Source organism: Cygnus olor, chromosome 12 (genome assembly GCF_009769625.2).
Source record: "Cygnus olor isolate bCygOlo1 chromosome 12, bCygOlo1.pri.v2, whole genome shotgun sequence".
Lineage (NCBI taxonomy): Eukaryota > Metazoa > Chordata > Aves > Anseriformes > Anatidae > Cygnus > Cygnus olor.
Window position 1 is genome coordinate 12,678,861 of NC_049180.1, and position 14,603 is coordinate 12,693,463.

The 14,603-nt window shown below is 51.3% G+C and overlaps 1 protein-coding gene across 1 annotated transcript in view; it reads right to left on the minus strand.

Moving 5' to 3' along the window:
• The window catches only part of ATP6V0D1 (ATPase H+ transporting V0 subunit d1), a 37,580-nt gene that overhangs the window by 4,644 nt on the left and 18,333 nt on the right, over positions 1-14,603 (minus strand). Inside the window, 2 exon segments of the mRNA XM_040570995.1 lie at positions 4,502-4,581; positions 7,874-8,052. Coding sequence (XP_040426929.1) covers positions 4,502-4,581; positions 7,874-8,052 — 259 coding nt within the window.

Sequence of the window (14,603 nt, forward strand, 5' to 3'; positions counted from 1 at the left end):
AGAAGATTCCTAGAGTACGTTGAGGATAACTGCTTGGTCCAGTATTACACAAACCAACCGGAGGGGAACTGTTATGGACCTGGTGTTCACCAACGCAGAAGAGCTCATTAAAGAGGTCAAGATTGGAGGCAGTCTGGACTGCAGTGACAACGTCCTGCTTGAGTTTGTGATCTCGAGGAATACAGGCCTGGCAAAGAGCAAAGTCAGGGCCCTGAACTTCTGAAGAGCAAACTTCAAGCTATTTTAAGACCTAGTAGATGACATCCCCTGGAACACCGTCCTTAGGGACAAAGGAGCTGAGCAGAGCTGGCAGCTCTTTAAGGATGTTTTCCTTAGAGTGCAAGAACTCTCCGTCCCCCTGTGTAAAAAAGCAGTCAGGGAGGGCAGACAACTGGGATGGCTGAGCAAGGACCTGCTGGTCAAACTGAAGTGCAAGAAGGAAATGCACACGCAGAGGAATGACAGGGACACGTGGCCTGGGAAGAGTACGGGGATGCGGTCCGGATGTGCAGGGATGGGATCAGGAAAGCCAAGGCACGGATGGAACTGAGCTTGGCAAGGGATGCAAAGAATAACAGGAAGGGATTCTATATGTACGCTGCTCAGAAAAGAAAGGCCAAGGAGAGTGTACCCCCTCTGATGGATGAGAAGGGTGAACTGGTAACGACAGACATGGAGAAGGCCCAAGGAACTACAGACCAGTGAGCCTCACCTCTGTGCCTGACAAGATCATGGAAAAGATCCTCCTGGAAGCAGTGTTGAGACACATGCAAGACAAGGAGGTGACTCGAGACAGCCAGCATGGCTTCACCAAGGGTAAATCGTGCCGGACCAATCTGGTGGCCTTCTGTGATGGAGTGAGTGCATCGGTTGACAAAGGAAGACCGACCGATGTCATCTACCTGAACTTCTGCAAGGCCTTTGACACGGTCCCACGTGACACGCTGGTCTCCAAAGTGGAGAGAGATGGATTTGACGGGTGGACCATTCAGTGGATAAGGAGTTGGCTCGATGGTCACACCCAGAGAGTGGTGGTCAATGGCTCTATGTCCAAGTGGAGGCCGGTGACGAGTGGTGTCCCTCAGGGGTCTGTCCTGGGACTGGTACTGTTTAATAGCTTTATCAATGACATAGACAGTGGGATCGAGTGCACCCTCAGCAAGTATGCAGAAAACGCCAAGCTGAGTGGTGCAGTTGATACAACAGAAGGAAGGGATGCCATCGAAAAGGACCTGGGCAAGCCTGAGAATTGGGCCCACGTGAACCTAATGAGGTTCAACAAGTCCAAGAGCAAGGTGCTGCACCTGGGCTGGGACAATCCCAGACTGGAGGACAGGCTGGGAGAAGAACTCATTGAGAGCAGCCCTGCAGAGAAGGACTTGGGGGTTCTGGTGGACAAAAAGCTCGACGTGAGCCGGCAGTGTGCGCTTGCAGCCCAGAAGGCCAACTGCATCCTGGGCTGCATCAAAAGAGGAGTGGGCAGCAGAGGAAGAAGGTGATCGTCCCCCTCTACTCTGCCCTTGTGAGGCCCCACCTGGAGTCCTGCGTCCAGGTCTGGAGCCCCCAGCACAAGAAGCATGCTGATCTGTTAGAGCGGGTGCAGAAGAGGGCCACAAAGATGATCAAGGGGCTGGAGAAGCTCTCCTGTGAAGAAAGGTAAGCACAGAGTGTCACCCTGCAGAGCTATTGCAGGAACAAGGGCATGGATATTGAACTTTGCTTGAGGTCCACAGAAGAAGGATGCTGGACAAAATGTTCAGTCCCAACTCTGCCTTTCCCAGAGCTCACAAGCAAGTTTTAGGCCTTAGAAGCAAAAATGGGTGAACTTGGATACCCAGCACTAAGTGAGGATCCAGCATCACAGGCATCATGGAGACACAGGCTGCAGGAAAGCTGCGCTGGGTACCCTCCCCTGCGGACCCCTCCACAGATGACATCAATTTACAGGAAACTCTCTGCTGTCCAGAAAACCATATCCCAGAAACGGCCGTGTGCTTGCACTTAATAATCTTCAGAAGTCTTTTATTTCCATGACACCATTCAATTACCCTCTGCCTCCTGCTAGTCTTGTTTGTCTTTCACATCCAGACTGAAGGGAGATCTGTGGCCAGTCCGTCCATGTTGACTTTTTCAACATCATCCACAATTTCCATCATGATTCACTCCTCTTCCAGCTGAGGAACCCAAACCTTTTTTGTAGTTTCCCATACAGAAGTCATTGTACCCAAACCTTTATTGTGTCTCTCTTAGCAACTTCTCCTGTTCTGCTCTTCACATTCTGAGATGAGAGAGGAGAGGAATAGACCAGGAAATGCACAGGACAAATGCACTACGGACGTACGCAGCAGCACGGTGATGTTTGTGCTCCTGTTCTGCTGTTAAGAACGGACTGCCTTACACAGAGACACACTTACTGAGGTTGGTCATAACCCAAGGGTTTGTTTAGTGGTAGCAGGGAAGAAGGAAACCTCTACAACTGGGATTAGGATTCCCTCCTTGTCTCTCCCATGTATCACTCCACATTTATCCCCACTGATGTGTCTGCTGTATGTTACTGTCCAGCCACAAAGCTCCTTCGGCAGGTTCCTACAGGCAGGTTGCCAGCAAAGGCTAGCAGCCAGCCAGCTTCATTTCAACATATCCAATAAAGATGCGGAAAAGAAGGAATAAGCAGTGAAGATTATGATGCTGGCATGCCTCCACTGCTGACCTCCTTCTACTCTAAGAGCTGACCGCTTTTATCTTCTGCTCCTCATCGTAATCATATTCAAGAACCTTCTCAGTTGCCACTGCTTACTTAAGAGCTTTCAGAAAGAAACATTTGTAATTGCTTTTTTCCTATGAATCCTCCTCAAACCTTGTCTGTGTGCTTGTCCATTCCTTCAAAAAGTGCCTCCAGTAAGTCTGGGAGGTAGCACGGGCACTTCAAGTCTTCCCTCAGCATGCTAACACCTCCTGGCCACGAGCGTCTATCCCAGGCATCCATCTGCTGTGCTCTTCAGAGCAGCTCCACAGAGACATCAGACCTGATTTTACTTCCCTAATCTGCCTACAAAGACTATTTGCATTGTGTTATCCATTTTCCAGACCCTGGGGCTGCATCTGTGAGCACCTGTAAGCTGCAGTCACCTCTTCCACCCCTGCACCCCCATGATTTATTACTGACAGAGCAAGCAGCCTGCCCCTGCTCTCCCCGGGGGCTGCTCGTTAGTAAGATGCAGTCCCAGCACACGCTGAGAGGTACCAGGCAGCGACACTTCAGTTTAGGGGTAGGAAAAGCAGAATGCAAAGGAGTATCAGCCTCAGAAAGGAGATGGAAAGGACGTGGCAGCTGGGACCCAAGGAGAGGGCACCCACCAGCCTGTTTGCTCTGTGCTCGCTCTGCTCCCTGCCTCTCCCCGGCTCAATACGGAGCTCTGCACCCTGCAAGGGTGCAGGTATTTATGCGTACCGGCATACCTCCCCCCATTATAGCAAAAGATCAGTACATGCCAGAGGCCACACGCAGCTGAGCATGACTGCCGAAAGGCAGCAGCTTCTCCCCTCCCTTTGCCTTCTTCCCTTCATGCCTGACCTGTTCTCCACCTCTCCAAACGGGTCAAGGCTTCCTTAGGAAGCAGAGGTCACAGTGACTGCTAGCTGGCCATGACCAGTCAAAGCAAGGTTGGCAGATACAATCTGCATCCCACCCTTAATCCAGAGAGTCAAGATGAAGAGATAGCCACAGCCTGCACATAAACACACGCTTTTATACTGCCAGCTAAAACCAGACGGGGCCAGCAGAGGAGCTGACAGCTTCCCGTGCAGGCTCAGGACCAGGAGGTGCCGTAGCCCCTCCATGTCGCTGTGCCAACGCTCTCTCCAGCCTGCCCGACTCCTCCACCCCAGCTGTACTTTTCTTTGTGCTGCTCCACCAAGAGCATCTAATCCCTACCACAGCTACTGAAGGCTCGAGCAGATTGTTGGAGACTCTTCTGAAAGAGCTCAGTACAGACAGCCAGGCCCACAGAAGTGCTTCAGCTCAGTTTCAGATCAAGCCACTTTAGCACCCTGAATGCAGTAACCTCATGCCTAAACTCACCTGGTTAAGCAGCAGCCTTCTCCTGCCTGCCTGGGACCTGAGGAAGTTTATTCAAAGGCAGGACCTTTGCTAAAATCTCTTGCACAGACTCTTGACACTGACAGCTCCAAAAAAACTCACTCAACCTAGCTCCGGTGCCCTGACTGCCGTGCTGGGTGTTCAGATGCCAGGCCCCTCCAAAGGCATGATCTTTACTTTCCAGAGGATGTACCAGTTCTTCTGCACATTCACTCAATCACCACTCCCGGGAAGAAAACAGAGAGGAAGCAAATTTATTTTTGAATCTATTCTAAGAGGAGAATACCTTCTTCCCTCTATTTGAAGAAAGCCAGCCTCTCGGCTGGAGCTCCTGGCTGGGCAGAGCTGTGGTCGCACTAACTAGGGAAGTTAACATCTCTTTCCCTTCCCAGTCTCATTTACCTTATACAGCGTGTTTCGAATGATTTCAATGTTCATCTCATCAAGGTCCTGTTCGGATATGCAGTCTTGGAAGAAAGCAGCTGAAAGAGAGCCACAGACAGAGTTAGCGCTGCCCTAACCAGACCCACGCCCAGCCCTTCCCAGAGCAGTAGGAGAGCCCTCAACAATACCAGGCACAAGCACACTTTATGCTGAGCTGGTCTGGCACTCACCTTCAGTGCCACCAAATTACTGTGACTTAAAACCTCAGGCTCCACCACGGCTCTCCAGGCTGCAATCATTTTTGGGGCACTCACCTGGAAGTCTTTCTTCACCTCTGGAAGACTTTCTTGACCCTTCAGTCCTACTGTTTAGTTAACAGCCCATTCCTAGCAGAAATTCTCAGCTCTAGCCCCCAGCATCAGTGCCAGAGCAGCCCACATTAAAAAAAAAAAAACAACAAACCCAAAACTGTTCCCAGATGTAGGCTCTCAGAATTGACAAGACGGCTTCCGAATTGCCTGCTGCAGCACAGCAGTAGTGCCTATGCATCTGTGAGGCTGCAAGTTGTGAGGAGGCTCGTGTGCTTCTTCCTCTTCCAGCATCTTACGTGGGTTAAGGAGACATGGGGATACCACAGCCCTTGCAGCCTGGGACACCCCATGTTTGGAGTCAGGAGTGGTTTCCCCCTGGCAGGTCTGTCAGTCCTGTTTTCCTTTTATTTCTCTAGCCTGAGGTAAGCAGCAGGAGACAGGATGAACTAGCGTGTTCTGGTGGGAAGCTCGGCCCAGACACTTTGCCAGAGTATCTCTGGGAGGGTGTTTGGGAAGCTGTTGCCACCTAAAGAACACAAATGGGTTTCAGATCTAGCACAGGGTGCTGCAAGCTGCAGATAAAGATGGGTCTTGTACATCTAGCATGACGTAAGGCTGTTGTGCCACTCTCTTGTTAGCAAGAGCACAATAAGACCCATTGATGGGACTTGTCTGACTTCTTCAACTCTTCCCTCAGCAACCAATTCTGCTGAATTTGCTGCAGAGAGAAATATGATCTTTCCCAGTTCCGCACTCCGGCTGTGGGTAAGGGACACTGTGCTCACACCAAGAGCTGACCAGTGCTCTGCTGAACCAGGTACGCTGCAGGCTTATGCCTCTGGTGCCCACCACTCTCACTGCACGAGATCTGTGGCAGGGACAGCAGCCACGCTGGGGATCCAGAGAGTCCTGAGCAGGGGCTAACCCCCACAGAAGTTTCTTTGCTACTCTTTGCAACAGCATCAGAGACCAATGCCACGTAGCTAGAGGAACACGGCTCGCTACGGCTGGCAGAAGTGAAAACAGAGTGTGCCAGGACTGGTTTTCAGTGCAAGACTCACTGGCTAGCCCAGATAGCTAAGCAGTGGCTACTTCAGAGTAGCAGAGGAATGAGAACACAGCTATTTCAGTTCTTGGCCCTCCAATATCCCAAATTAGGCTAACAGCAAGACTTATTTTGCCCTGCTAACCTATGAAAGCCATTTGGGGTTAGGCATTCCTACCAAGCCACGTAGCTATTCAAGTCCTGTAGGAGATAGAGCTGCTGTTTCTTTGCGTGTGGTCACTGGAAGGAGTGCAAGTTAAACAACTGGAGCCTGCATGCTTGCTTGTTTAGGCAACACGGCTACTCCCCACGTACTCCTGCTGAAGAAATGCCACACTAGATGGTACACAGCCTCAAGGACACAGCCAGGGCAAAGGTCTGAAGAACTTGGGCCAGCAGGGCAGAAGCAGGCAGAGCTCACTTATGTACAAGTGCACGAACACGAGAGCAAAGACCCTCAACTGCCAGCCACGTTCCCCAGAACCCCCCGGCAGCGTAACGAGGTGTTTTCACTCCATGCACAGCTTGAAGCTTTAAGGTTTCGGAGAGCTAATAATACCTTTGAAATACTTGGTTCTATCTTATCCCCGAAGTGGGAAGGTTCACGCTTACCCCTGAGGAGGATTTTCTTCCCACGCATCATCCCTACCGCGGGCTCAGCTCCACTGCGTGCAGCGGTTCTCCCGCTGCGGTGTCCCACCTGGTGAGCCCACCACGCTCAGCTACACTCACACCCACACACAGGGAACGCCAGGTCAGTGCATCGGCCTTGCTGCAGATGCTCCTTCCCTCCTCAGACGCTCGAGGGTAGCCAGATCTCTTTAGACATGTTTTCCCTCCTTTGTTGGGCTCTATCTGGCAAGTCAATTTTCCATGACAACTATCTGATTTGCCCCATTACTACAGAGATCGTTTGTAAAAGCACTTTTAGTTCCAAAAACGATGACTGCCATCAAAGACAATATGATGATTTAAGTGTTTTGCACTTTCTAGCAAGCCTAAAAGAATGATTAATCACTGACTCAGGCATACCTCATTACTTGTGCCCACAGATGCTAATTTAGAAAGTCTCCTGTGACTACCTCTCCTACTACTGCAAAGAGACTTCCATATTTTCTCCACAACCACTTCCTACAACTTTTAGCTTTAAAGAACATGTCTGTCTGTCTGACTGGCTGTTCATAAAACATTTGTCTTTACAGCGTCATGTGCCTCCCGGTCAAGGCTTGTAGCCCTGGGACAGTGCCTCAGTGCAAGGCCCTGCTATATAAACAGCTTTTGGGTGCTTTTTGTTGTTGCTGTTGTTTGTTTTGGGAGGTTTTGGCATATAAATAGCTTTCCTCAATATAGAATTAATTTGATCAGTGTCAGAACAAGATCGGTCATGGGCAGAACTTTATAGTTATCTACAAAAATTGCCTACAAGACATTGCTCAACGATCCAACTAGAAGTGCTGGAACGTAGAACAACATTACAGCAGAGGATCTGCTATGGTAGGGGGGTGGAACTAGGTGATCTTTAAGGTCCCTTCCAGCCCAAGTCATATCTGATGGCCTTTGCTAAGGAAGGGCATGTACCACGTGTCCAACAACAATTATTACAAAGATCACTTTCTCTAAGACCTCTCAAGCTTTCTCCTTCCTCCCTGCTTTCAGGGCACGATTCCCAGAAGAGCTGGCAAGCGGGTACGTGTGGCAGATGAGATCTAACCGCACCTGCACTCCTCTGACAGCTCAAGGCTTGGCTCACACAAACCAAATTCCCCAACAGTCTGCTCTACCAGCGCGCTGCTTTGGACATTTGTTGAAGCACACAGGGCTCAGTGGCCCTCCAGATGGAGAAATTGGCATAGGGCAGGCAAAAACATGAACTTAAGCCCAGCCACCACAGCAGTACAGCCACAGCTGCACAGTACCCACTGCTTTGTCTTCCTGGAGCACGACTTGGACCTAGTTGGACCTTGATAGACTGGAAGGGGAAAGGGACATCTGCTCCACGCACAGCTGAGGGGTACTTTGAAAGGCTCCACTCACCCAGGGGAGTGTCCACCAGGATGGCATTGTAGAGCTCTGCGGGCGTCTGAGCAATGTTGACGGCTTCCATCTGCTCAAAACTTCCCAGAGGATGGCACTTGGGCACCAGCTCGGAGATGGAACGCTGGTGCAGAGTCCCAGTGATGAGCAGAATGACGTTGTCGATCATGTAGCTGTACCTGCAGGAACCCAAGACAAAGCCTGTCACAGATGGGCTAATGCAAAAACCAGCACCTGGTGCCAGACGTGAACATCTGCAGACCCCGTGAACATCTCCAGAAAGATGCACCCTTCCCACAAAGAGCTAGCAAGCTGCTTCCTTAACATCTCCTTATCTTCCCTGCCTCGATATAGAGAGTCAAGTGTAATCCCAAGTTCAGGTATATGCTACAGCTCAACTGCATCCCTTTGGCATCTCCTACTGACCAGTGAAGAACAGTAGATGGGAAGGGAAGTTTTGTGGAGGTTTTTGGCCAACCCTCCTGCTCCAAGCATAGCCAGCTCAGGCTGCTCAGGGCTTTGTCCAGCTGAACTTTGAGTCATTTCCGAGGATGTGTAGCTCACAACCTCCCTGGGGTTCTGCTCCAGTGTTTCTGACCACCCTCACAACACAAAGGCTTTTCCTAACAGCTCCTAAAGGAGCCTGGCTGTGTAGCTGGGAACAGCCGTCCTTCCAGCCTTCCCACTGCTCTCCTCGCGTTGCCTGCTCCGCAGAGAGCAGGTCACCCGTGCCAAAGCGTTCAGCACCGCAGCGAAGGGGAATCCGCAGATAACCTGACTCGAGCTCAGCTTCAGTGCCAGCAGCACCACTGCACCTTGCCAAGATATGGAGAAAAGGTCACACTTCTGCAGTCCTGCTCCCTCCTAAAAACAATGGGGCTGGCAGCTTCGGCACAACCTTTATTCATCCCCTCGTGGAACCACACAAAGCGTTTTCACCCCTCTACCATCAACAGATGCACACTCTCACATTAGCCCCTGCTATGAAGTCCCTAACCATGTTCATTGCTTAAATTAGATAGGATTAGGGATCAGGCTGCCTTGGGAGGGGCGTGAAGTGCAAAGGAGGCACCAAAGCAAGTTTCATCTGGGGAGCAAAGATGGGAGCATGAGACCGAGAAACGGCCCTCAGTGCTTTGAGCAGTTGGTGAAAGGAGGCACAGATGGCCTGAAGACTGGGAACGTGAGAGCTGGTGGCCTCATTCTAGTAGAGGGTCTAAACGAAGGGATAAAGGTGCCATGCAGACACAAGGAAAAGCATGAGCAGGAGTGGTGCTCTAGGCACCTTCACCACAAGCTGAGCCATAAGTAAACCATGCTGCGAGAGCTGGGAACCTGAGAAACATCGAGCTAGAAGAGCTTCTGAGGTAAGAGGAAGGGGCACAGGTGCTGAAAGAGTAGGGTATATTGGGATTTTGTGCCTCCTTGCTCTGACTGCTAGAGCTCTAACTCTATAAAGCTAGCAGGAAGATGGTGAAAAAGACCAGAAGGCAACCACGGCAGGAGCTGCTCCAAAACAGACGGGATTGGAACTCAATCTGTATGGCAGAAGAGGCTGTGCGAGTCTGGAGCGGTAGCAGCAAGCCCTGCTCGGTTCAGGCTCCCCACGTGTACCCAGGTACTGACGCAAGGGAGCAGGAGCTGAAGCTTTAAGGGCAGCGGGCAGAGCGGGGCAGGACAGCGAGGCTCTGAGCACACACTGGTGGGACAGGCACGGGGATGCTGCTCTGCGTGTCCAAGCTAACCGTGTGGCTGCTTCCCTTTGAACCCCGGGAAAGGCAGGTGAGCAGAGCCAGTTAAAGGCAGATTTCCGTCGTTTTTATTAGACCGGCTCAAATATACTCAAGCAGCACATCCATGAGCAAATCCACACCTTAGTTCCTCAAACAGGTGCTGCAGGGCTGGGCAGCGCCCCGCCGGCCCCATTACTTCTGCAGAGCGCCCTTCTGCGCCCCAGGCAGCCTCGCAGGGACGGCACGGCCAGCAGCACAGCTCTCGGGGCACTGGGAAACCTCCCATTGCCTGAAACCTGCAGGGTCATTATCCTCCCTTGTGTTTGTGCAGCCCAATCTTCCCGGCAGCGAGAGGGGCCTGTTTGTAAGAGCCCAGGACAAGTCCCTCGTGGCGAGCGGCTGCTCCGGGTAAATACAGACACCTGCAGCTCCGTGAGGTGTGCCAGAGTAAAGGCAGAGCAGAAGGGTCATTTACCAGCTCTGCCATCTGCCCTCAGGCACACACAGGCCTGCTCAGTGCCACACAGGGCTTTCTGGACAGAGCGCACGGCAGCAGGGCTCTCACCAAAGCAAGGTGACAACGTAGGGCCGGACCACAACCATTTCTTTAGCTTCCACGTTGGAGGAAGAGGCTAGGAAATAAATCATTTCATGGTAGGCTAGCACAGCTCTTTCCTAGGCTCAGGAAGGAATCCTGCTCTCCACAAGCTGTTTGTGACTTGCAAGGAGCCTGGCCAGAGCTGGAGAGGAACCGAGACAAAATGCCTGGAGCCCTTTCTACCTGTAGGACTTCAGAGCACCTTAGCCCTGGTGTGCTGGATCAATGTTCACAGTCAGAAGAAGATTCGTCTTTGCAGGAGTTACCCTGTGCAAAACAGCAGGAAATTTCACTTTTAAATTTCCTCTGTGACAGTGTTGCAAGCCTGTGCAGTAACTAGAGCTGCAGCAGGACAAAGGTCTTGTAGGGCCTGCCAAGGCCAGGCAGACACCAGCACACCCCAGTAACCCTTCCTGATAGTTAGCTAAGGATGAATCCCATTTCCTTCAGGCAAGCCCAGGCTCATACCAAGCCCCTGCTTCAACCCAGTAAAAATCATTATGGCTTAGTCAGCTGTGGCTATGAGGCATGTCTCCCAGTGCCAGGGCAGCTGGAAAAGCCTCTCCGCATCTGTGCACGGGGCAACACTTGGCTTTCCTGTGCCAGGTCCCAAAAAGAATGCATCTGCTTCCAGTAGCACAGCTGTACTAAAACCAGAGTAGAGGTCCTGGCTCCTTCAGCGTTTCCACCCAAGCCCCAAGGACTAGGTTTATTGGTGGCAGCAGCTCTCCCCCAACTACTTTTTGAATAGAGTGGCCTTTGTCATTGTCTTCCTCATCGCCTATCAGGTTCTTATCAGCTTCCAACGTTTCATGGTTAATGCATGCCCGGGCTCCTTAGGAAGACACGAGCCTGCTGCGTATTTGAGCTCCAAAAGCATTTTAACCTTCACTCTCGGTGCAGCCGGCAAGGGGACCGGGCTCTAGGGCACGTGTCAGGAAACAGGAGCAGCCAGCCGCTCGCAGCACCATGAAGCCCTGCTGCAGCCTGCAAGGCAAGAACATGCTTTATGCTCTGGCTCTGAGCTGCTATCTGCCCACACAGGGCCTGAAAGGGCTGGCTGGGTGATCAGCCAGCATTTCACGTGTACGCTTACATCCTGCCTTGCTTTCGCTCACTCGATTGAGGTGTGGCGTATTCCAGAAATTCACATTCACAGAACTACGGTTTTAGCCGATTCCTAGAAGCATCAATACTGGTTCACACTAGAGCAGACTTTCTTACGTGGGGACAGGAAGGAGTTATCGAGCACAGAAATATCACTCACAGCAGGAGAGATGCTGGCTGACAGCTTCCTGAGGTCCGACGCGACCGGAGCAGTACCTGCACTCCTCCGGCAGCACCCAGCTCAGCACCGTACGACCGGGCAACGCTCAGCACACAAAACGAGAGCTAGGACAATCCCTAAACAAGCCAAAAGGTGCGTGGGGGGCCGTGTGAAAGCCTGCCTTCCAGCAGCAGGTCAGAGAGACCATCCTCAGTCCTAGCTTTGGGAGGTGCAGTCGCCGATGGGCACAGCAGAGACGACCCCAGGAAAACAGAGCAGAAGCAGGCACGGGAAGCTAACTTTTGGGAGAGGCATCCATGGACGATCCGTGGATGATCTGTGGATGCCTGCCCAGCAGATCACGGAGAGGAAAGCACCCATGCAATAGCTGCATACAGGTAATTTGGTGATGTATGTTTACCTCCAGTTGGATTTATTAAGTACAGCTACAGACAAACAAGACACGCAGGAAAGACTGCAGCGGCCTGCTGAATATTGAGAAAGGCTTTTCACCAGGGGAGCACATAAAACGCACGAACGCTCATCACGTGGGGCGTTTACAACGCAGCCTGCAGGCACCAGGGCAGAGCCCTGCGAGGCAGCGACCCCAAGACAGTAACGACTTCTCCCTCCCCCACTTCCTAATCTAATCATAAAGAGTCATTGTCCTGCAGCAGATAGGTTGGTTTTTTATTGCTTTCTGCTCCAGGATACTAAAGAAACCGTAAACAATACCGCAAGTGGTCACAAAGCATGACTAACGACAGAACATTGCATGACCTGCGTTTCTCAGGGATCCTCCGAAAGCCCTGCCAGACTGCAGTGTAACAGCTGCTCTGCGCAGGGTCAGGAGGACAGCCCTGGTGGCAGCAGTGAAACGCAGCGATCGGGGGGCTGATGTGGGAGCAGAGCCCCTGGTAGGGGAGAGGGGCTTGGGGGCCTTGCGTGCCCTGCTGCCAGAGCCACGGCTTGAAGGGAAAGGCTGGGGATATCCACCCCGAGCCTCCCTTTTCTCCCTGTGCAGGAAAAAGCTCGCCTCCCCCCGAGGGCTCCGATCCAGGCTTGCAGACTGGAGTGACCTGAGTCATGCCAAGCTATTCTGAGCGCTCGTGGCCAACCAAACGGCGCTGCGTAAGCACAGCCAGCGCAGCAGCGCGCAGCCTGACTGTGCAGCTTGGTACACGACCGCATCCCAAAGCGTGTGGGACGGGTTAAGGTAGCGCTCAGGCAACTTCAATGCTTTCCAAAACCAGCATCAGACTTCAGTGCTGACCGATGCAAGGCAAAAGTCTCTGGGAGACTGCCCTGGGCATTTACTCAGATCACTGTAGAAACATGTGTTTATTTTGGGATAAAAGGGAAAACTCCAGCGGGATCAGAGCAGTGCTCTAAATTGTGTGAATTCTAGAGACAGCTTTAAATTACTATGCAGGCGCTCTTACATTTCGTGCTTCCCTCTTGCAGCTCATTCAGTTCAGGGCTGGGGAAAAGCAGCCACAGGAAATATTTTGGGATCAGTTGTAGCACTGCTTCCCTGGGTTTGTGCACAAGCACCCAGGATCATCTCTATATCCCACGGGGTTCAAGACCCGAGCAAAGGTGCTGGTACACGGAGCCATTTCTTACATCTCTTGGGCTCCAAATGCAAGCAGCCGTCGGGGAACGCAAGGCACGGGCTTCAAAAGCACAAAGGAGCAGTAGCTGACCCTAAGAACAGTGCCAACACCTGAGAGGTTTGCATCTGGAGCATGGCTTTACCATCATCAGTACACAACTGTACAGCTGACCTGAAGGGGAAAGGAAAGGGACCTCAGGAGGATCCCGAGGTTCGAGGCTTGTTCGAGTAATAGACAGCAACGAACTGAATTAAATCCTGAAGTCAAATTTTCAGCTCAGACAAGAACAAGTCAGACCAGCAACCTCTGCCCAGGACGTTTTACCCACTGTCTGCAGCCGAAATTCAGGCAGTCCAAGGAATGCAGATGCAGCGCGATCATCTCCACTGAGGTGTGCTGACCTCTTTCTCTCTTTCTACACTCTCTTTCCTAGCATCACACCGACAAAAACCACACGCAAGCGGTAGTTTTGTGAACCTGCTAAAGAAAAAGCTGAGAATTTTATGGTTGCCACCACAAACCAAGGGCACTCAGCCAATAAGTGGGTGCTCTACTAAACTTAGATCAACGAGACCATTTCACAGCAGAGAGCTATAACTTCACGGTACTACAGAGGCTGTGGCAGCCTTTCAAATCCAAGTATCCAGGAATGTTCTCAGCATTAATCTATATTTAGCTGCATCTCCACATGATTTTTACCATCTTTTAGTGAGTCTAGATCTCTTGGGATACTGACCTCAGTTTTCCAGTGGTATCATCCGGCAACTTATAAGCACTCATTCAGAGTTAGCCGCAAAGGCTAATTAGAAAAAAAAAATAAGTACTTTAATTTTGAAGTTTTACAAATATGATGATGTGTTCTAGATGCATACAAACCCCTTGAAACAGCACTGTTGTTTTGAACACCTCGCAGCCTCGTGCAAGAGTCTCTGGTTGCTTAAATTTGATGCCTTAAAGCTCGACCTCGCAGCTTGAGAAACACTAGGCTGGTACGCAAGGCTGAGCCCTAGCACTCCGTGCTGTGCTGAGGCAGACTTGAGCACTAATTACATTTTAAATATTGACCAGAAACATCTCATCATGCTGCCTGCACATAAACCAGTTGCAAAAGCCAAACTTGCATATACTATTTTGCCACCTTCCTCACATCGCACGGCTTAGCAATGTTTACACAGAGTTCTACGTGAGCCTCTGCTGGGCTTCTAACTGAAGAGGGCCTGAAGAGGGACCCAAGGCACGCCAGCCTTCAGAAGCAACATCTCTTGGCCTCCAGGCTCTTTTGGGGCTGAAACTGCCTGTCTAGAGCACTGAGTGAGGCAAATCTATCGGAAAGTAGAAGGAAAATGAAAGCTGCTGAGGTCCAACACCAAAAGACCTTGAGAAGAGTTTCCACAAAGGAGCGAAGCACATTACATGGAGGCAGTAGTGCTCAGTGAACGTTCATCCAGCTGAAGGCATGCAACCATGCATAAATCCATCAGAGGAGCACAGGTAGCCTCACACCATACTCCTTCCC